The sequence below is a fragment of the Chrysemys picta genome, chromosome 3 (genome assembly GCF_011386835.1).
Source record: "Chrysemys picta bellii isolate R12L10 chromosome 3, ASM1138683v2, whole genome shotgun sequence".
Lineage (NCBI taxonomy): Eukaryota > Metazoa > Chordata > Testudines > Emydidae > Chrysemys > Chrysemys picta.
In genome coordinates, this window is record NC_088793.1 from 39,491,350 (window position 1) to 39,515,267 (window position 23,918).

The 23,918-nt window shown below is 39.9% G+C and overlaps 1 protein-coding gene across 4 annotated transcripts in view; it reads right to left on the bottom strand.

The window, feature by feature from the left end:
* SNTG2 (syntrophin gamma 2) overlaps positions 1-23,918 on the bottom strand; it is a 467,752-nt gene that overhangs the window by 93,655 nt on the left and 350,179 nt on the right. For all 4 annotated transcript variants that reach the window (XM_008163718.4, XM_042848764.2, XM_024101595.3 and 1 more), the window contains exons 10-11: positions 21,246-21,375; positions 15,140-15,178 (exon numbers count right to left, since the gene is read on the bottom strand). In XM_008163718.4, coding sequence (XP_008161940.1) covers positions 15,140-15,178; positions 21,246-21,375 — 169 coding nt within the window. The remainder of the gene's footprint in view (positions 1-15,139; positions 15,179-21,245; positions 21,376-23,918) is intronic.

Below are 23,918 nucleotides of genomic sequence, written 5' to 3' on the forward strand. Positions count from 1 at the left end.
TGCAAGCTAAGATTTCCTGCGTCAAATACACTTCTACCCCGGTATAACGCTGTCCTCGGAAGCCAAAAAAATCTTACTGCGTTATAGGTGAAGCTGCGTTATATTGAACTTGCTTTGATCCGCCGGAGCGCGCAGCCCTGCCCCCCCGCCCCGGAGAGCTGCTTTACCGCATTATATCCGAATTCATGTTATATCGGATTGCATTATATAAGAGGTATATGTGCCAATTTGTTGTGTGGATTTTTCCAAGTCACTTAACCTTTTTTCTTTGCAGTTCCTCATCTGTAAAATGAGGCTATTAATAGCTATCTATAGCACAGGGTTATTGTGAGGATTAAACATACCTAAGTGAGTAATAGCTAATATTTGTCCAGTGCTTTGAAGTGTTACTAATTTGTCATTACAATTCATTTTTATTTTCACTGAGACTTGAGTTCCCAGAAAATCAGTAAAGATGATCAAGAGAATTTCATGAAGAATTGTGAAATTGTTCTTCACATAAACAAAGTAGGGGCAATTATCAAGACAGATTTTAAATCTAACCCCCAGGAATTTATGCATTAAGAATGGGAAATATTGATATAGAACATGTCTGATGCCCAGTTGGGTGTAGAACAGCCATTTAGGGTTTGTCTCCACTGCAAAAAAGACCTGCGGCAGCGAGTCTCAGAGACTGGGTCAACTGACTCGGCATGAAGGGCTTATGCTATGAGGCTAAAAATAGCAGTGCAGACATTTGAGCTTGGGCTCTCAACCCCAGTGATTGGAGGAGGGGGGGTCTCAGAGCCCAGGCTCCAGTCCAAGCCCAAACATCTACACTGCTATTTTTAGAGCTGTAGTGCAAGCCCACGTTAGTTGACCCGGGCTGCAGACTTGCTGCTGCAGGTCTTGTTTTTGCAATGTGGTTATACCCTGAATGGCTCTTCTACACCTAACTGGGCGTCAGACATGTTCTATATCAATATTTCACATTCTTAGTGCATAAGTCCTAGGACTGTATTCCTAGGACCTTTCTAATTTAACAACTAGAAGAAGCTGATTTTCGCAACATTTTATATATTCAGAAATCATTTGCGTTTATTGTAAGAAAATAAGAAAAAAGAGATTAATGCTATGAAGATGTGCACACTATTTCTTTAAATCTGTAGCAGGAAGCCTAGCAGGAAGGGGCTTGAGAAGCTTCTAAGCAGTCGTTCTATAGTGACGGAGCTACAGAGAGAAGCCTTAAGGCTAATACTAATAAAGTTCCTCGTTCAGTGTCAGAAGAAAGTGACTCTCTCTGTGATTATTTTGCCAAATGACAGATGCTAAAGGCCTGATGCAAAGAGCCCACTGACTTCAATGAGAGTCATACTATTGACTACAATAGGCCTTGGATCAGGTCCTAAAAGGACAATAAATCATTCTAATCAAGGATCCCCAGGATGAAGAGAAAGAAGAATCAGAAAACACTTCCTTGATTTAGCATAGTGTAATTTAAATGTACACTAACCCATATTAACATTGCAGACAGCATATTATTTTAACCAATGGAACCAATTAGTATGAGAAATTTCGATATAAATTAATGGGAATTTCATGTGTGGAATGGCTGCAGATGAGAATCCACTATTTTTGAGGCAGCTGAAATATATCAACTGTGCTGTCATTGGTCACCCTGATTCCCACAACCCAGGTTCTAAATCTCTGTATCCATACAGATTGCTATCTAGACAAGCCATTGGATGGAGGGACAACTGGGCTCATGAAAAATGAGAGAAAGGCAAAGGCATCATGACACCGGATCTGTGTAGGGCAACCCCAGGGGACTGCAGTGGGGTGAGTCTTGCCCTGACAGGTCACAAGTGAGCACCACTTAGAGTACACCTCCTTAACTCCAAAACTGGAAAATAAAATCTAACTGCAAATAGAGCTATTGGGAATACCCTGTACATGTGCTTTAGAGCACAAACTAAAATGATAAATACTGGATGAACACTTGATCAATACTGCTCTATTAATGTGGAGAAGAAATTGCAGTTTTACAGTTTCAATGAGACAGCAGGACAGTAACTCCTAATAGCCTATAAAAATCCCTACAGATGATTCTGTGTACAGAAAAGTATCTAATTTAATGTTTCATAAAAAAATATGCAGTGATCCAATGATGTGTGTCTTTTTGGAAATTGAGTAACAAATCTTATTGCCTCCTGATAATACACTCAAGTGCTTTCCAGTTTCTGGAACAGTATGATAAATTATATCAAGCGGAATCAGAAGGTGATAATGTTTGGACAATGGTAATTATAAGTATCCTACATGTCCAACAAAATTTAGTACAGTACATGTTACAATCTGGGTCAATCCCCATCCCTGGACAGGCACTGGTCTGTTGTCTTATGATTTCTGGGCCTAAAACTTTACCCTAATTGTAAGCTTAAATGTAAAAAGTATGTCAAAGTTTATAAGATGTCACAATAACTTATGGCTTTTTTTTTTTTTTTGCCCGCTTGGGAATTAACCATGGAAAATAGGTCAAGTTGTTTTCAATGATGAATATTATGAACAAATGCAAGAAAACCAAACAGGGAGACTAGATTAGTCCAGATAAAAAAAGGCCTATTGATTTGATTCAAGGACTGTGTTCAGATTGGACTTCATAAACAAGAAGATATGGGGTCCAGAAACTATGGGGTGCAAAAATTAATGGACCAAAATTGGTGTCCGGCCTAATTGGTGGACAAAATAATGAGGGCATGAACTATGTCACCCACTTTTCCACATTGGAGATCTTTAAAAAAGAGACTGAAAAAAATCTCATCTTCCCAACCCATGTCAGCTCATCTCAATTCATTTCATCTTCCTAAATCCCAAGACAGAGGAAACAGATAAAAATTTAAAAACTTTCTTCCTGAGAGGAAGTCAATTAGGCCTTGCTTTGTTTAAGAAACTTTGTTTTTCTCCTGAGAGTTGTGAAAGTCATCATATTATCATGACATCCAGTCCGCAGCCCATCAGTGGGAATACTTAATTGCCAGCAGCACAGATGTGTGTAAGATCCTGTTCTGTTTCCCTTTCTTTTGTGTTACCTTCTGCTCCTCTTCTTTCCTCTTGTCTTATCTCTCACTCTCTTGGTTTTTCATCAAATTTTGAAATCAACTAAACTACATTAGCACAGTAGGATGAGTGGGCCTATGTCAGGAGAAAAGATCCAACCAAATGATTTCCCTGACTGGAAAGTGAACCATGGCCAAGCAACAGGCATCATGGTCAAAATGCCAGCCAAAGCATCCATTTGTAATGGACCAGCCATTCAGTGTTTCAAAAATATAAAAAAAGCCATAGTCCCTCCCACTCCCTTTTCTATCCTGTCTCTTCTCCACTTTTCATCTGTTCTGTCTGTTAAAAACAGGACATGTGAATACCCTTCACACATCAGGACAAAGTAAAATTAACCTTTTCCTTTTAATCAAAAAACAGCTGTTAATGAAAATAAAAGACTGATATTTTGCTTCCAAAATGAGAGAGACTCTAACAGGTTTTGATTTAATTTATTTTGCGTAATCACTCAGTTTCATAGACTCACAGACGTTAAGGCCAGAAGTGACCATCATGATCATCTTGTCTGCACATTGCAGGCCACAGAACCTCACCCACCCACTCCTGTAATAGATCCATAACCTGTGGCTGAGTCACTGAAGTCCTCAAATCATATTTTGATGACTTCAAGTTACATCGAATCCACCATTTACTCTAGTTTAAATCAGCAAGTGACCCATGCTCCATAGAAAGGCAAAAACCCAGGGTCTCTGCCAATCTAACCTGGGGGAAAATTCCTTCCTGACACCAAATATGGCAGTCAGTTAAACCCTGAGCATGTGGGCAAGACCCAACAGCCAGACACTTGGGAGAGAATACGTTGTTGTAATTCAGATCCCTCCCTGTCTAGTGCCCCGTCATCAGCCGTTGTGGATCTTTGCTGCTAGCAGTCACAGATCGGCTACATGCCACTGTAGGCAGTCTTGTCATATCATCCCCTCCATAAACTTTTCAACCTTCGTCTTGAAGCCAGTTAAGTTTTTTGCCCCCAGTGGGAGACTGCTCTCAATGGCCGACTGCTCTAGAACTTCACTCCTCTGATGGTTAGAAACCTTTGTCTAATTTCAAGCCTAAACTTGTTGATTGCCAGTTTATATCCATTTGTTCTTGTGTTGACACAGGCATATAACTTAAATAACCCCTCTCTCTCCCTAGTATTTCAGTTTCAGTATACATGCTTATTTCATTTCATATGCTTTCTTGTGTTTGATCAATAAACATTCAAAATTAGACTGAACACTTTTGGGTGTTTGCCAAGAAAGTGAGTAAAACACAGCCTCTGCAGAAAAAAAAATGGACCTAATTATCACTGTTTTAATGTTGGATAATGAAAGAGTTTATAAACACATTTAATTCTTTTGGCCTGTGAGATTAATACAATAATTGTGAGAGGACCCAACCACTGGATCCCATATGACTCTAAGCCCCCTGGGCCTGGGTAGTGACTGGCAGTGGTGCCCGTGGTCATATGCACATTACACATAGGGTATAGCATTGGCAAGGGCACCAAGTCATCACTACTGGGCCCTCCCAATGGCAGTGGCAAAGAGAAAGAGCACTGGCCACCCCACTGCCCACTCAGGCTAGGCTTTGCGGCCCATCTGTCATGATGGGGTGGGGAGGACTTTGGGATCAAACCTGAGCAGTGCTGTGACTCCCAAGCACCAGGTTGCAATGCCACTCAATCATTTTTGGCCCCATTGTGATGGAGAGTCCATAGGGCCAAACCTGAGTAGGCAGTGAGGTGGCCAGCACTGCTCCTTTTTGCTGCAGCCTTGGGGACAGCTCCTGCGCCAGAGCTCCTCTCCCAGGGGCCTGCCAGACCTTTTCCTGCTTCCAGCAGCCCATGTCCCCTCTGCTCTAACCACAGGGTTCACTCAGCAGCAGCCTCAAGACCTGCTACTAGTATGGGGAGCTGCAATGAGTGCCTGTATGGGGGAGCCATCTGGGAGAGGGGCAGCAGGGAGCCCTGGGGCATACCATGTGAAAAATTCCTGGGGCCAGGTTACTGTTCCTAGCTCTGGGTCTCTGAAGCACACTCCAGAATCAGACCCCATGTCTGTTACCCTTCTTGGACAGTGGGACCCCATAGTTTGGCTGCCTTAGATCTTAGTGCTTAGCCCTCGTGAGGCCCTAGTTGCGTAAGCACATTTTCCCAGAGTACACCGAGCTGTGGGAGCTCTGGTTCCTACTTAAACTTTTCAGGGACAACGTGGCAGGAAAGCAAGAAACACAGACTTAGCAAATGAATTTCTTAACAACAGACACTTCACTCTTGAAAGCACTAGAGTGTGACAGATGTGTGGAAAATGGTCAATGGTCCTTGATGGTGCTCTTATTGTTAGCCACTGTGGTGTTCAGTGATCACTCAGTGCTCCATGTACTTCAAAAAGATCTGCTTTATTCTCTGATGGATTCCAACTGGCTGTGCACCAAAACAACAACATGAGCTTCTGCAGTGCCCCAGATTCTGTAGGGAAGCTCAGCCCTTAAAGGCACATCATACCTTCCAACCAAAACTTAACAATATCATTTTAAAAACCAACATTAATATAACACAATTACAAATGCTTATATGCAATCTGTAACTAAACTTACTGAAAATATTAAATTGTCTTTCAGGTGCCCTGTGCTGTCACTTGGATCTGCAGTGCTCCCCTCAAACATCAGCACTGCTGCTGTCAGGAGGAGCGGAGTCTATTTGTTCCAGTTGTTTTAAGTCTGGGGCCTCCATTGGCTCAACCTGCTATGGTTGTTGCCTGTCTGAGGCCCTCTTGGGTAAAATAGCAGACTGGGATTTGGAGGCATCACCTATTTCTCCTTTGTATGGTCCATTAGGGTGAGAACCTGATACGACTATGGGGCAATCTCTTGGGAAACCACTGCTGTTTGAGACCATTGTTTCCCATCATAGATATGCACAGTGTCATTTACATGAAGTGGTGGCAGCTCCCCTGACTGCAAATCATACTGATTGTTTTGTTTTGTCTCACTTCTCTCTGTACATCTGCAAGTCTCCAGTGACTCTGAACTCAGTTTGTAATAGTGCAGGCATTCTTGTTTTCCAAATTGAACAAGATGTCAGCAGATAACAACCCAAGCGTCACTGGTATGCCTTTCTGTAATTTAACAGTGCTAAATACAGATCAGAGTCTGACTCTAGTATTTTTTAGAAGATGTTTTATTATTCTGACACTGTTTTCCACCACCTCGTTGGATTTGGGATAATAGGGACTAATGGTTACATGTCTCAACTTGTAGTTCACTGTGAAGTGCTTAAACTCAAGCCAACTAAACTGTGGCCCATTGTCAGACATTACTAAGTGAGGTATACCATGTTCAGCAAAAACAGACTTGACATGCACTATCATCTTGCAAGTGAGAATCACAGGGAAGTGAGAATCACAATCTAGCATAAGTACATGTTTTTTTTCCAGCAAACAAACAAATTATGCCTACTTTTTTGTTCCAATAGGCAAATTTTCCCTCTGCCACCAACATAGTTTTTGGTTGACTTGGCCTCTATTTTTGGCATGTGAGATTAAATCTTAATAGTATTCTCATTGTTGCTGTTCATTTGAGGCCATATACAATTCTTTTAGATTTCTCAATCCCTAAATGACCTTCATATATCCTTTTAAACATTTTTTTTGGTATTACCTTAGGAATCATCTAGTAGGTGTCTTTAAACAAAATCCCATCTAGTATTGAGAGCTCTCCCTTACATTGATAATAGGGACCAGGAACCGACTGTCCTGCCTAACTTGTGCTAGTAGCCTTAATTACTTTCTGCAGGGTCTTACCCTGAGCAAGCAACTCTGGTGATCACAGTCCACTTTTCATCTGAAACAGGATACACACAAAATCAAGCTCGGGAATTTGCTCTATTGCACTTTTGTCAAATGCTCTAGAGCAGCGGTGGGCAAACTACGGCCCGCGGGACCCTCCTGTCCGGCCCCTGAGCTCCTGGCCCAGGAGGCTAGCCCCCAGCCCCTCCCCCCACTGTTCCCCTTCTCCCACAGCCTCAGCTCCCTGCGCCACTGGTCCAATGCTCTGGGTGGTGGGGCAGCGAGCTCTTGCTGGGCAGCGCAGCTGCAGAGCCTGCGGCCTGATGCATAAGCCACTAGGTCTCCAGTATTAACCAAACTATTGTATGAGGACTACACCAATATCTTCCTTGCAGACATCCCTCGACAGCTTAGGTCTATGCTGACTGTCAGGACTGAGGCCTCTAATTAAATCCTTCTGTTTCTCAAACTCTGTATTAAGATTTGCATTCCTTGTCCATTGGACATCATTGCACTGTGATGTTCTCAAGTTGCTGATTTAGGCAGTTAGATTTGGCTTTCCTTACATAGTTCACAATTCCAAGGAAGCTCTGTACTCCTTCCTTATCTGTTGTGGCAGGCATGTTAGTGATGGCCTCATCTTGCTGTGTTAACTTCTCTCCCAGGTATGTCATTTTTGTTTGTTTAGCTTTCGCCTAGCAACTCTTGCTGTTTCCAAAGCTGCCTGGGTCCTCTGGTCATCTGTGTCTATTGGTTTTCCTCAAGTCAAAATATCATCTATATAAACCCTAGTATCCTCTACTCTATCAACAATTTGTTGCATTTTGTGGTGAAACACTTGGGCACTGAACACAATCCATACAGCTGTCTAGTAAAGTTTAGCAAAGAATAGAATTAGCAGGCTCAGAGATGAACACAGTATGTTGGTGAAAGGTCAACACGGCTTTTGTAAAAGGAAATCATGCCTTACCAATCTATTAGAATTCTTTGAGGGTGTCATCAAGCATGTAGACAAGGGTGATCCAGTTGATATAGAACATTTGGACTTTCAGAAAGCCTTTCACAAGGTCCCACATCAAAGGCTCTTAAGCAAACTAAGCAGTAATGGGATACAAGGGAAGGTCTTCTCAAGGCCCAGTAACTGATTTAAAGATAGGAAACAAAGTGTAGGAAAAAATGGGTAGGTAAAAGGAAAGTCCTCCAGGGATCTGTTCAACATATTCATAAATAATCTTAAAAATGGTGAACAGTGAGGTGCAAAATTTGCAGATGCTAAAAAATTACTCAAGATAGTGAAGTCTAAAGCTGACTGCAAAGAGTTACAAAGGAATCTCACTAAACAGGGTGACTGGGCAACAAAATGGCAGATGAAATTCCATGTTGATAAGTGCAAAGTACTGCACATATAATATTATTCCAACTAAATATATAAAATGATGGGATCTAAATTAGTTGTTACTACTCAAAAAAGAGATCTTGGAGCCAATGTGGATACTTCTTTGAAAATATTGTGCAGCAGCAGTCAAAAGAAGCTAACAGAATATTAGGAACCATTGAGAAACAAATAAATAATAAAATAGCGTATCAAATATCATAATGCTACTATATACATCCATGGAATCCCCACACCTTGAATATTGCATACAGTTCTTGACACCCCATCTCAAACCACATATACGAGAATTGGAAAAGTTACAGAGAAGAGCAACAAAAATTATCAGGGGTATGGAACAGCTTCCATATGAGGAATGGTTAACAAGACTGGGACTGTTCAGTTTAAAAAAGAGACAACTAATGGGGGTGTCATGGGATCCACTCACTGCATGTGGCACCTCCTCCTGGCAGCTCTGGGGATTAGCTCTTGCAAGGCTCTGCCCTCCTCTGGCGGTGTCTCTACTCATCGTCTCTTTCACTCTGAGGCCCTTCTCACTCCCAGAGCTGCAGCTTCTTGTTCTTGGCTTGGCCCTCCAGCCCAGGAACCCTATAACAAGCCAAGGTCTGTACAGTTCTACACCTGGGCTTCTGCTGTTTCTCTGGGCTTCTTCTTACTTATCTGGCTTTCCCCCCTTTCTGAGTTTGCCTGCCCAAGCTCCCTCCTCCCTATAGACTACTTCCTTGCAGCCTGCTGCTTCTCACAGTTCCTGGGCTTTATGCAGGCCCTTCTTGTTCCTGCCCAGCTGAGCCCATTTCCAATTAGTGGCCTGCTCCCTGTTTCAGGAGCATCCTGGGTAATTAATTGGCCTGCCTAGCTACTTTAACTCCTCCAGGCCTTATGTGGGGCGGGCACATCATCACAGGGCGATATGAAAGAGGTCTATAAAATCATGAATGATGTGGTGAAAGTGAATGGGAAAGTTATTTCCCCTTCACATAAAACAAGCACCAGGGGTCACCCAATTAAATTAATAGGCAGCAGGTTTAAAACAAGCAAAAGGAAGTACTTCTTCACACAACACACAGTCATCCTGTGGAACTCATTGCCAGTGAAGGCCGAAAGGATAACTGGGTCAAAACAGAATTCTATAAGTTCATGGAGGATAGGCCCATCAAATACTATAAGCCGAGATGTTCTGGTATGCAACTCCATTTTCTGTGTGTCCCTAAACCTCTTGCTGCCAGAAGTTTGGACTGGACAATCATTCAACACATTGCCCTGTTCTTTTCATTCCCTCTGAAGCATCGGGCTGTCATAACTATAAAGGGAAGGGTAACAGCTTTCCTGTGTACAGTACTATAAAATCCCTCCTGGCCAGAGACTCCAAAATCCTTTTCCCTGTAAAGGGTAAAGAAGCTCAGGTAACCTGGCTGGCATCTGACCTAAAGGACCAATAAGGGGACAAGATACTTTCAAATCTTGGGGGGGGGGGAAGGCTTTTGTTTGTGTTCTTTGTTTGGGAGTGCGTTCACTCTCGGGACTGAGAGGGACCAGACATCAATCCAGGTTCTCCACATCTTTCTAAACAAGTCTCTCCTATTTCAAACTTGTAAGTAAATAGCCAGGCAAGGCGTGTTAGTTTTCCTTTGTTTTCTCAACTTGTAAATGTACCTTTTACTAGAGTGTTTATCTTTGTTTGCTGTACTTTGAACCTAAGACTAGAGGGGAGTCCTCTGAGCTCTTTAAGTTTGATTACCCTGTAAGGTTAATTTCCATACTGATTTTACAGAGATGATGTTTACCTTTTTCTTTAATTAAAAGCCTTCTTTTTTAAGAACCTGATTGATTTTTCCTTGTTTTAAGATCCAAGGGGTTTGGATCTGTATTCACCAGGGAATTGGTGAAGGTTTTTCAAGGCTTCCCAGGGAGGGAATCCATTGGAAATGGTGGCAGCGGACCAGGGCTAAGCTGGTAGTTAAGCTTAGAAGTTTTCATGCAGGCCCCTACATTTGTACCCTAAAGTTCAAAGTGGGGATACAGCCTTGACACGGGCACTGGCCATTGCTGGAAGACATAATGCTGGGCTAAATGGACCAGTGGTCTGACACAGGGTGGCCATTCTTATGTCCTTAGTTTACTGAAGCAGGGTCTCCCAATGCTCTGTTTTTCTAAGAGCACCACCAGAAACATGCTGATTCATTAAATCTAGAAAAATAATTAGCACCAGTCATACCCCCAAAATTTCTCCCCTTGCATTTAGTACAAAAATGTTCCCTTTATTATTATTTTTTGTAATTCTTATGGATCTCTACATAAGTGAAGGGTTCCATCTTTTTTCTCCTGACAATGACCAACAAATGTACCCACTCTGTCAATTCTTCTCTTGCTCTATGATTCCCAGAGCAATGAGCCTATTGAGGTCTTTTTGCCTCCTCTTTAAGACAAAGGGAACTCTTTTGGGGACATAAATTAGTGGGGATAAGCTTACCACTGTAAGACCTGAATTTTACCCTCCAATACCTGTGATGTTTCTTTTAGTACTAACTACACTGTTTTTGGCCACACACTGGCTTCTGCACCCACATTCAATTTAAAATTAATAAATGTCTAATTTGCTTTCAGCTTCCACTGCAACATTGTTCATTGCTCTTATGGATAATTCAGCTGAGCTAGCACTTGTCCTCTTTGTCCATGCTGTGCATAGTCTTCTGGTGTTTGCAAATTCTTGCAAAGTGATTTAGTCCATTGTATTTCTTGCATCTTTTCCTATATGCCAGACATTGTCTTGGCTCACATTGATTGCCAGGGCTGTCCAACATCTTGACAGATGAAAGGAGACACAACAAAGTTAGTCTGTCAGATGTTCTTAGCAATGGCATGGGAAAAGATGCATGAGCAGCAAACCTTCCCACAGTGGCTACAGGTCCACTTGCCAGATGGAAATGGAATACTCTTTTCCTGGCTCACCTGCGGGCCTCAGCCTGGGCTTTCTGATGGCTCTCCATGGTGACTGTACCAGCCTTACCCTGGCTTCTCCAAACTCAGCTATTGTGGGCAGTATTTTCCCAGTTTTCAATGGGAATGCTAAATTTCTTGAGACCTTGCTTGACCTTGACACTGTATCAGAGCTTTGGCCTTCCTCTGTGTCTCAGGCAGTTGGTAAGTTGGCCATAGAGCATGGCAGATGATCTTGAGGCATGTGCTCCATGTGTCCCATCCAGCAAAGCCTGTGAATGTCTAGCATAGTGTGCATAGACTGTAGGCCGGTTCTTTCAAGGATCTCATTATTGGTGATCTATTGGTCCCAAGTAACTCCAAGGATTTTTATAAGACAATGGAGTTGGCAAATGTTCAGTCACCACTCCTGCTTGGTTGCCACAGTGTGTGTAAATCCATTTGCTGTTTTTCCTTGACTCCAACTTTGAGGTCCACATGTTTTTCTGCCTCATGATTCTTTTCATGTAGTATTTGGGATTCTCTATCATGTCTATAGTGTCAGAGCAGTGTCCATCCTCCATAAGGACTGCATAACTTTCTTTGCTTGGCAAATTTTAATTGCTCTGTCAAGGGTTTCTTCTTCCAGTAGTCTATCTCTGAGTATTTTATTCCAGATCCCAGCCACGGTCTGGCCTCTTGTCAGAGACTCAGCTCCCCAAATTTGCAAGATTGGCTCTTCAGCCTTAGATCAGTAACAAACTCTTCTATGGTTTCACCTTCTTTTTGTACTACCTGTTTAAAAATCTCTCTCTCATGTTTCATTTTGATGTGAAGTGCAGCACCCATCAAATTTTTGTAGTACAGTTTCATAGTTAGCCCCTGCCTAAATTAACTGAAAACTATTAAACATACCAAGTGCTTCAGAACTAGCTATTATCAGAAATACGGCTACCTTCTCACTGTTATCTTTCTTGCTGGCACCCATTGCTTGCAGATATAGTATAAAGTGCTCTTTAAAGCTTCTCCAGTTATCTTCCATGTTTCAAGAGAGTTTCATTGGGTGGAGCTTTTAACTGCTCCATTCTTCCAGTCTAGGTATTTTCTTAGTTCCTTTTTACTCCTGATACTCTGTGATGTTCAGTGATCCTTCAGTGCTTAAGGTGCTAGAAAAAAAGATCTGCTTTATTCTGTTACCTGTTTCAACTGATTGTGCATAACAACAACATGAGTTTCTACAATACCCCACTTCATCTCTGGAAGTCCGGACACTAAAAGAATAGTCCCCAACACCACAGTTCTCTCCAAGGCATTTCTCACCCTAGCATGAGCACACAGTGTCTAGAATAAACTGCTGTCATTAAGATTAGGTTGGTTTTCAACACAGATGCAATGTCTTATTTCAGATTCCAATGCAAAGTGAAGGTGACAATGAAGGTGTGATGAAGTACGTACCGACCTAACCCCTCGGTGTAGAGAGCTCTATGCTGACAAGAGGGCTTCTCCCATCGACACAGCTACCACCTGTCGGAAAGGTGGAGTACCTACACTGACAGGGCAAGCATAGGTAGAGTCTTCAGAAGACAATAATATGATAAATGAACTTGGGGGTTTAAAGCTCATGGGGAAAACTGTGGTTCCAGAATGAAATAGAAATGAAAGCCATATACCCTAGCTAACTATACAGGAATGCTCATGATCACAAACAAACAAACAAGCAAACTCCACAGAAAGCTTCCATCTTATTTTTGTCAGTATTTACAAGCCTTAAAATACACATATATCCTTCCACAAATTCACATCAAAGTAGCTTTTCAAATCTCCTTCAGTTTCTCAAATATTTTTTTCATCACGTTCCCTGTAAGTTTTATTCCCCTTTACAGTCAGATGCCCTAAGAAACAGTATAGATTCACAAACCTATGTAGTTTAGCACTGATAGCCTCCATTAATCTTAAGCATCTCAAATCCTCTCCTGCCCACCATTTTCATTTATTACTGCAAAGTTTTCTTTCCCAAGTCCAAATAACCACATTCCCTGGTGAAATGTACACAAGAGTTTCATATTTGGTTGAACATTTCTTTAGGGCTCAATTTCATAGCACATTTCAAAGTCATATTGTTGTTCTTTTATTCACTTCATCTTGCCACGTTCTATATAATCTTCATTTTCTTTTCCCTTTTTTGCACAGTACCTTCCCCAGCAGAGTCATTTATAGGCATACCTTAGCTTTTGCTGTTTCTAAAATTAATATTCTGATTTAGTTTCTTATAATATGTTTGACATCTTGAATGGAAACAGCATTGCTCTATCAAATATTGCAGAGAAAAGTATTTCTTTTGAAAAACAAAGGTATATGTACTAAATTCATATTGATGCAATATTAAAATTAAGAAATCAACCACTTGCAAAAGTCAGGAATTAAGGGGGAAAGCTCATCTTTAACTCTGCCCCATTGTCCTTATCCCTTTAATATCTTGAACTACAGCATTTGCACCGAATCCTGCAAACCCTCCTTCAGTGAAACTCCTGTTGATTTCAATGGGAATTTCATGCACAGGCAGTGTCCAAGATTTGCCCCTTTGCTAATTAGTAAAATACAAACAGAATTTCTTATTCAACCTTTCACATAGTAAGTTATAAAACAGATGCCTTTATTGAGCCAATGCTTGATTTTAGCATCCACACAGATCCATAAAAGTGCTTCCCAAGTGCATTAGGTACCAATGGGAGCACAAATTACATTATTAGTAGTATTTGTTATTGATATAGTACCACAGGTAGGCAAACCAATTATACAGAATATCGCACATCAACCCTTATTGGATAGTCATTTAAATAAATAGCAGTACTTCAAAAACGAGTCTTAAGATGCGTATTCTTCTCTGCAAATATTTGCTTAAATATCAGTAATCGAGAGATAATCTAGCAACGGACATCTAGTTCCAATGATTTTTTTTTTGCTATTCTTAATTATATATGTTATTCATATTAGGCTGTTTCACCAGGACAAACTATGTGAGAAACTAAAGTTTCAATGGAACATCCATTCATTTTGTTTTTGATGTAACTTTTGGGCTCATTCCCTATTGCACTTAAAATTCTTTAATAGTCATTTAATTCTGCATAACATTGATTCTCCTATAAGAAAAGTGAAATGGTTTCCTAGATACAAAAATTGCTAGTGGGTTAGAAATTTGATAAACCTCTTAAAAGTTTCTATAAATCTCCCAACAAGATTTTACAAACAAGATGACAAAACGAAGTAAGAGATGAACTAATGTGTGAGTTGTTAATTACATAACAAACTTATGTTTGACTCTAACAGGTTTTAGAATGATTTTAGAATCAGCCTTTGATTGCAGTATAGTTCAGTTTATGAACATCATTTCCATTCTAGAAGTATAACCTGGCTAATTCTCACTTCACCAATCTGAAAACCCATAAAACAACTCATAAAAACAAAAAGTGGTCACTCCCCATTTCTCAGCAAGGATTTAATAGCAGCTGCTGCAATGATAGATCATATTACTAAGATTTCAATATTTGTATAAAACAGAATGCAATTCACTTGCTAGACTATTACAATTGTGGAGGAAAACTGAAATTATACTTTTCAAAGTAAATGAAGAGAGTGCATTTGTAATGGAGTATCCTTACTTTTTACTATTATGTTTGTGCTTACTTTCTAATTTACAAACTGGGTTAATCTGCAATAGATGTTTTTAGTTACTAGTGTGAATTAATGAGATTCTTTTATGTTAAGTAGGGCCCCTCAGAATCTAAAACCTGTTTTGCCTAAAGAAAATGTATATTTAGAACTTGCAATCTGAGTATATGTCTACATGTAGCTCCAAAATTTTTGCATCCTAATGCAATTGCACGGAGCAGATTTTTTTTCCAGCAATTTTTAAAGAGATTTAATTAATGGTATATATTTATGGACAATACAATTAAAATCTTACCTGGTCTGATAGAGAGCAGCATTTATTTGCCATTTTCATCTGCAGAAAAACAGAGATTAAAGAATAGTTAGAGTGATTAATATATTGATGCTATCATTTCTCATATTATTTCATTATCAAGGACATATTTAATACACATTTATATATGTTTCTATACAAAAATACAACATTAAAAGAAAATTAAGTTTGCAAAATGAAGCCCTCAAAAGTCAGGAACTGACAAAATTAAGATTGCCTATATAAATTTATCTCTGCCCCTCATGTGACGGCGTTAAAATGCACTCTTTAAATACATATTACCTTCCTCACTGGCTCCCCAATTCAACAAAGAGTTTAAGCACTTTGAAGTTAAGAATGTGCTTAGGTGTTTTGCCTCAGTGCACAATTTGGAATGAGACAGAGATGAAGGTAGTTGTTCAATATTTCTCTTTAGTTCATTGTTCAATGCGAAGCTGCACATCTCTCTTGCTGTACAACATTCAACTGACTGCACCGAATATGGAGTTTTGTTGATTTAGACTTTTCTATGTCTCCCTGACACTTTTGATAGATTTCACTCCTTTTAAGTGAAATGTAATTACTACTATACAGCAGAAACAGAACTTAAATACAGAGAGATTAAATGACTAGTCCAAAATTGCACATGTAGACTGCAGTAGTTGTAGGGACAGAACCTAGTCTCCTGGACCTCAGTTCACTGCCCTAAGTATAAGACTCCTATAAACTAATCAACCTATTTCTCCTACAGACTGATAAGGAAGAAAAATCATTACTGTAATTTTTATTTTATAGCAGTTGGGATGTGCTCGTGGCAAGGTTACCATAAAATCATAGAACTGGAAGGGACCTCGAGAGGTCATCTAGTCCTGTCGCCTGCACTCAAGGCAGGTCTAAGTATTATCTAGACCATTCCTGACAGGTTTGTCCAACCTGCATTTAAAAATCACCAATGATGGAGATTCCACAACCTCACTAGGCAATTTATTTCAGTGCTTAACCACTCTGACAGTTATGAAGTTTTTCCTAATGTCCAACCTAAACCCTTGCTGTAATTTAAGCCCATTGCTTCTTGTCCTATCCTCAGAGGTTAAGAAGAACATTTTTTTCTCCCTCCTCCTTGTAACAACCTTTTATGTACTTGAAAACTGTTATCATGTCCCCTCTCAGTCTTCTCTTCTCCAGACTAAACAAACCCAATTTTTTCAATCTTCCCTCATAGGTCATGTTTTCTAGACCTTTAATCATTTTTGTTGCGCTTCTCTGGATTTTCTCCAATTTGTCCTCATCTTTCCTGAAATGTGTCATCCAGAACTAGACACAATACTCCTGTTGAGACCTAATCAGTGTGGAGTAGAGCGGAAGAATTACTTCTCGTGTCTTCCTTACAATACTCCTGCTAATACATCCCAGAATGATGTTTGCTTCTTTTGCAACAGAGTTACACTGTTGACTCATATTTAGCTTGTGATCCACTATGACCCCCAGATCCCTTTCTGCAGTACTCCTTCCTAGGCAGTCATTTCCCATTTTGTATGTGAGCAACTGATTGTTCCTTCCTAAGTGGAGTACTTTGCATTTGTCTTTATTGAATTTCATCCTATTTACTTCAGACCATTTCTCCAGTTTGTCCAGATCATTTTGAATTTTAATCCTAGCCTCCAAAACACTTGCAACCCCTCCCAGCCTGGTATCGGTCGCAAACTTTATAAGTGTACTCTCTATGCCATTATCTAAATCATTGATGAAGATATTGAACAGAACCAGATCCAGAACCGATCCCTGTGGGACCCCACTTGTTATACCCTTCCATGACTGTGAAACACTGATAACTATTCTCTGGGAATGATTTTCCAACCAGTTATGCACCCACCTTATAGTAGCTCCATCTATGTTGTATTTCCCTAGTTTGTATATGAGACGGTCATGTGAGACAGTATCAAAAGCCTTACTAAAGTCAAGATATACCACATCTACTGCTTCCTTCCATCCACAAGGCCTACCTTGCTGTCAGGTTGGTTTGACATGATTGTTCTTGACAAATCCATGCTGACTGTTATTTATCACCTTAATATCTTCTAGGTGTTTGCAAATTGATTGCTTAAATTATTTGCTCCATTATCTTTCCAAGTACAGAAGTTAAGCTGACTGGTCTGTAATTCCCCGGGTTGTCCTTATTTCCCGTCTTATAGATAGGCACTATATTTGCCCTTTTCCAGTCTTCTGGAATGTATCCCATCTTCCATGACTTTTCAAAGATAATTGCTAATGGCTCAGATATCTCCTTAATCAGCTCCTTGAGTATTTTAGGATGTATTTCATCAGGCCCTGGTGATTTGAAGACATCCAACTTGTCTAAGTAATTTTTGACTTGTTCTTTCCCTATTTTAGATTCTGATCCTATCTCATTTTCACTGGCATTCACTATGTTAGACGTCCAATCGCCACCAACCTTCTTAGTGAAAACCGAAACAAAGAAGTCATTAAGCATCTCTGCCATTTTCACATATTTTGATATTGTCTTTCCTCCCCTCATTGAATAACGGGCCTACTCTGTCCTTGGTCTTCCTCTTGCTTCTAATGTATTTGTAGAATACATTAGATCAGTACCATGGATCAGTACTGTGGACAACAGCCTCATTCATGACACACCATACAATTAGTACAATGAATAAGAAAGGATTCTTTGGACCCTAGCCCAGTTCACTAGCCAAAGAGTGAAGTGACACAGGGAACCTGGAGAAAACAAATAAGTGATCCTATAATTACTATATTGTCATCCATTCACATTGGGGAAGTTCACGGTTGCACATGCAACCTTATCTTTGTCACTTCCTGACTTCTGAGTGCTTCCTTTTGCAACCTCTATTTTTAATGTAGTTTTTTTTCTGTATGGAATTAATGTTTATAAAAAAAAAATAAAGAAGCAGAGAAATTCCATCATGTGCTACAGGGATGTATACATTTTTATTCAGCAGAGGCACTAGTTTAAATATAATAAAATAATAGCTGCTGAATATCATTTTAATGAGTAGTTTGACTAAATTTGTCCACTTTAATAAAATGAAATAAACGAGCTTCTGTTCCAACTCAATGTTTCCTTTATTTATAATGCAATCCTTCAACTTTTTGTGGGTGTTGGGATTAGGGGTGAGGAAGCCTCTAGTTGTCTACTCTCATGTGCTACTACTTTCTAGACAGCAGAAGAACAGTGTGTAATGCATAAGGTGCAATCCATGAGGCAGAAATCTTTGCCTTATTCCATGTGCGATTTTTATGGGTTATAGAAGTAGTCATGATTTTTTCAAGGACCTGCCTTAATCCACATCTACCACACCTAGTGTGGGTAGGAAAGCAAGATTCCTTGGCTTCTGTCTCCATTCATATGCAGTTTCACAGATCATATTCCATAATCCTCTGCCTAGTACACCTGAAATTTCATTGTGCTTTGTTTGGCACACTTGTGCATATATTGAAAACATGAGATGTTATCTACTCAATGGGAGTTTCACCTTACTCTCTATATACATACATATAAACCGTTGGTGGAATTTTGGGTTATATAATGTTATCACTTTTCACCCAATATACAGGCATAAAGGACAATTTTTTAAACTCATCCAACTCAAATCCAGTGTTCACTGATCAGATGAAAGATACATCCATGATCTAGGAATTATGTCCCTATTCTGAGGCCAAATTTTAAGTTGATTTAATCTTCTACTGAGGCTTTAGGGCTGTTTAATAAAATGATACAGAAACACTGGTTTTCAAAGCAATTTTTGATTTAATTTTATAAAAGAGAACATATTAATTTTAGGTAAAAGAGGTACAATTTTGAGAAAAGTGTAAGTACTTTGAAATGGGCCTCTATAGCAGAAACACACAGGAAACCAGGTGTTGCCAGGTGTGCTGCCAGTAATACCCTTATCCTGATGCTCTGTGCTGAGTTTAGGATAATAGCAATTAAGAGCTGTGAGAAGAGTTGATAAAAATCACAAGTGATTTAATACATGGCTAACTGTATACTATGGCGAGAATGTAGGGGACTGGACCAGATGACCTCTCGAGGTCCCTTCCAGTCCTACAAGTATATGATTAATTCTGAGCTATTCTACAGAACTCCCTCCCAAAAACTCTCCAGTTAAACAGTATTGTCAACTCAGCCTACAGGAGACCCTTTGACTATACACATTGAGAGAGAAGTGGATGGAGGTCAGGCTCCTTCCTATCCTGCTAGCTCAGCATAGTCTCAGTTCCCCTGTTGGCTCCTGTTCCTTCTCTCCCCTTAGGGGCTACAGGATGTGTTAGGGAGCAGAGTACTATAAAGAGATCAGAGCAGAGCATCTTTCTCCCCCTCGAAGGGGGTGCTTTGAGAAACCAGAGCAGCTCTGTTCTCCTCTGCTTCCTTCTTCTTCCAAACCTAAATATCCAGCATGTGGGGCAAAAGGGAAGGGGATGAAGCACAGAGTGCCACATTGATGGAAAGGATAATGGGAAATGCAAAAGAACTTGGAAAATGGGATGGGGAGAGGACTTCTTCAGGAAAACTGCAGCATGTGTTCTGTTTGTAAATGTGATAGTTACTATCAGGCTTTTCACATGAAGCTCATTATGTATTGTGCAGTAATTAGTAGTGCTGAAAGAGTCAATTTATTCTCCTCCTCCATATCCTGTTCTTCCCCACCATGACCCTTTAGTTCCTCTTCCATGCCCCTCCTCTGCATCTTTCTCCTCAGAAGTAACTGTCTGCACAGTAGCATCAGAACAATTCAGACACATGCTATTGGTAGACACACTGACATTCTCAGGTATCCTCCTGTGGCTAGACAACAGCTGACTTCCTCTGTACTCAAAGATAACATTACCACCCCAGGTCCCCTGACAGCCTGACTTTGCTGAAAACGTTTCTGTGAATTAGGTCACTGCTTTGCAACTAGCAGAAGTTCCTGATTGTGATGAAAGACCTATGCTGGTATTGCCAATATTAGTATTGTCTCCTGGCATCAGTGTGGCATCTAAATAGATCCTTTTTGGTTGAACTCTCACTCTGCTGTATGTACTGATGACCAGTAAAGTATATTCCAAACAGAGCAATGCTTAATTTTCAGGCTTGTTGAGATGTTTCCCAGACTGCAGGTCTGACACAGCCTGTTAAGGGAATTTGATCATATCCTTCCCAATGAGGAATGGGAATGTACATGCACATCAGATGTACTATTGTGTTACTCTGGTGATCAGTAACAGAAGGTTGGTGGAGATATGAAATATTGTGGTATATAGCAGGGGTGGCCAAACCGCGACTCGCAAACCACATGCAGCCCTTTTACAGTTAAAGGGCAGCTCCTGGAGCCCACCATGCCCCCCTTCTCTGCCTAACCGATTGGTGGGGAGGGGAGCTCGGTGCTTCTGCCCTCTGGCACGGTGGTGGGGTTCAGGTGCCTCCCATGGGGCAGAAGCCTCAAGGCCTACTACCTTGCTGCAGGGCAAAAACCCGAGCCCTGGCAGGTGTGCCCCATAGGGCTGAAGCCGCGAGCCCCAGCATTACAAACTTTACTTTTAAATTTACAGCAATATGTTAATTCTGATACAAGCACCTTTTTACCGGAGACCACACTAGGGGATTGTAATGCTTTAGCTACATCACTTTCTAAACTCATTATAGCAGTAGAAAAACTGCATATAGACCAGCCCTAAATTACACTGCTTTAGTTACAAAGTTTCTCTTCACATATTTCCAAAACAAGTAATGCAAACTTCTGAAACCAGATTTCAAGCATACTTTAACTGCAAGAATTTAAAAAGAATACATTTAGGCCTCATCCAAAACTCAATGAAGTCAATGAAAAGACTTTTCCGATTGGGCCCTACAAATTTTTTGAAAGTAATAAAAAGTCACCTTGAGATTCTGTGTTCTCTATTATATAATAAGGTTGTATTTTCTTGGAGACTTCAAGGTAAAGTGTTATGCTACTACAATTTCGTTTCTTCCCCCTCATTCTTTTGTTTTACATATTATACCTTATATACAAATTATTATACTATGCTTGGGAAATTAAAAATAATTTAAATATAGCAAATGCAGGAAAATATGCAGAAAGTAACGTACATTTTGAAGTGTCAAATCAGAGATGTTAGTTGATAATGCTCTCAGCCAGTCAGCACACTCCTGCGCTGTATAAAACTGAAGTATCCCAGTACTAACTCCATCGAGTGCAAGCACTTCAAATGCATTAGATCTGCAGTAAAAAGAAATATATGTATAACAAAGTTTTCATAAACAATCCAATAGTTCTCAATCTTCATCTGATCTTTAGAACTTTTTAAAAGTTTCATTTTGCAAAATTACAAACAGAGAGAAAAGCAACAGAAAAGGGGAAGAATAATCTACTACAGCATCAGGAAACACAGACACAGTAAATGGTTTATCTTTATCAAAGTTTACATGTTTTGATTAATTATTCACTTATTGTTGTATAATTATATGTATATAATCACTAAGCTTAAGATATTTCATTAAGGATGCATCAATTAAATCTAAGTAAACAACCGTGCGACCTCTTTCCACCTAAATAAATGTTTGATATTCTAAACACTTACAACATGAATCACAAAGCAAATATCTTCATCTATTTTTAATTTCTTGAAGTGCTATAGGTTTAAAAAAAATTACAAGCAATCATTCTTTAGAGCTCATTTAATGTGCATGAAAATCCGAATACTTTATATTTCTTCAAAGGGTCTCAATATGAGCACCCAAAAATTGAGGCACCCCAAATCACTAGCCACCGTTGAAAATGTAGACCAGACTAAACATGTTACATTCTTCTCTACCTAGGAGACTGTGTTCACAAACAAAGTAGCTATTTGGCTGATAAAGATTGTGTGTCACTGCTTTACACTTAGTAGATATTGTGACATTACCAAGACTTATAAGAACTTTACATACCCACTTTAAATCACTCTACAAAAGCCCATGACACTCATCTCTGACACAAACTAAAGATAAAAACCTCCATACAACGTGAAAGTCTCCACTTCAACAGATGAGTCAACTTACAGAATTTTACCTACTTTGGGATGACAAAGTATTCTTGACCAGAAAGTAACAATCACTGAACACATCACACATAAATGATATAATTGAGGGACCTGTAATTTATGCTGCCCAGTAGAAGAGACTGACGACCTTCAGATCTTGAAAGACTTGTACTGCATGATTACCCCCAAAGAACTCAGGTCAGAGATAGCATCATTGGCTCTGAGAGGCCACATATCCACACATCTCTAATATGTCTATCACTGTAGCATACTAGCATTTCTTCTTTAGGTCTGTCAGGAGGATCAAGTTGAGAGAGTCTAATCTTTTATGTCTGTGTTTTAGGGAAAGTTGAATTGAATGAGAAAGACCATATTTCTGTTTTGTGTAGGTGGCACAGGGAAAACAGTGGTGCTGAAGATGTGGAGAAAAGTCTTGGAAGAAGGATATATTTGCCCTTTAGTATTTAACATTTTTAATTTTAATTGCCACAGCTTTCTGTCTCTATAGTTATGCAGTTCAACTATTATTGATCTCAGGCACATGCCATCCTTGCCAAAATACCAGAGTCTGCTCTTTCTATTTGAATCTGTCCCCTTTTCCTGGATTTCAAGTATTTGTAGCCAGAAAAAGAACTCCACGAGATCTTGGCTTTCTGTTCCCTCGGGCAGTCCAATTATCCTTATCTTGTTGTGTTTATTACCTTTTTCATTATCTTCATTATTTTCTCCCAGATCATAACTTTATTTTCTAATGACTGCAAGCATTTCTGCACAGTAATGTTTGAGCCCTGCACTGTAACCACCAGCTGTTCTCTACCCTCAAGCTGCTCCCAAAGGCTATCCACTCTCACTGTGAAATTAATAAGTGATTGCTGCCAGGTATTTTGCATTTCTTCAATGTTAAAAGCTAATGCTTTTGCTAAGTTGGGAATGATTGCAGCTTCCATCTTGACAATTAATTCTCTTGTCTCAGTCAAAGTAACTGTTGAGCAGTAAAGAATATAGAACATGGATATGGAAAGAGGAGCCAGAGAAGAAATCAAGGTGAAAAGGAGGGGAAAATGTGTTTTTTTGCTTTTCAGTTATTTTGCAAAACACTTCAAGAGTCTGATGAGTACAGTACAATTATTTTCATAAAATTAGATCCACTTAGAGGCAGTGTGGCCTAGTGAACAGAGCAGTGGACAGGGATTCAGGAGACATGGGTACTATTCCTGACTCTGCCACTGGTCTGCTAGGCAGGTAACTTCACCACACTATGTCTCATTTCCCCCATCTGTAAACTGGAGATAATGATATTTACCTCCTATTGTAAAGCACTTTGAGATCTACTGATGAAAACTGTATAAAAGTACTGGACATTATTATTAGATAGGAGATTACAGAAAGAGAAGGACAGAGAGAACATAATCAGAGGTATGAATATTCATTTCCCAAATTAATATTTCCCAACTGAGCTTGTATTAATTAGATGCAAAATGGTCACTGCGGCTACTTGTCTTCCCCAGATTTAAAGGACCAACAACCATAAAGAGAAAGGCTCATTTGAACTCAGATTCAGCAGTCACTGGGAAACCAGCTGTTAGAGAAAGGTCTGAATTCCAACCCTTCTGAGGGCCAGGGATCTCAGTAGATGGCATCTCAAGGTTTTTAAGGCTGGTGCCTGCTGTGTTTGAAATAGTCATGTCCTTTGGATTTACTCTAATATTATGTTTCCTTAATACACATCTGAATGCTTGTC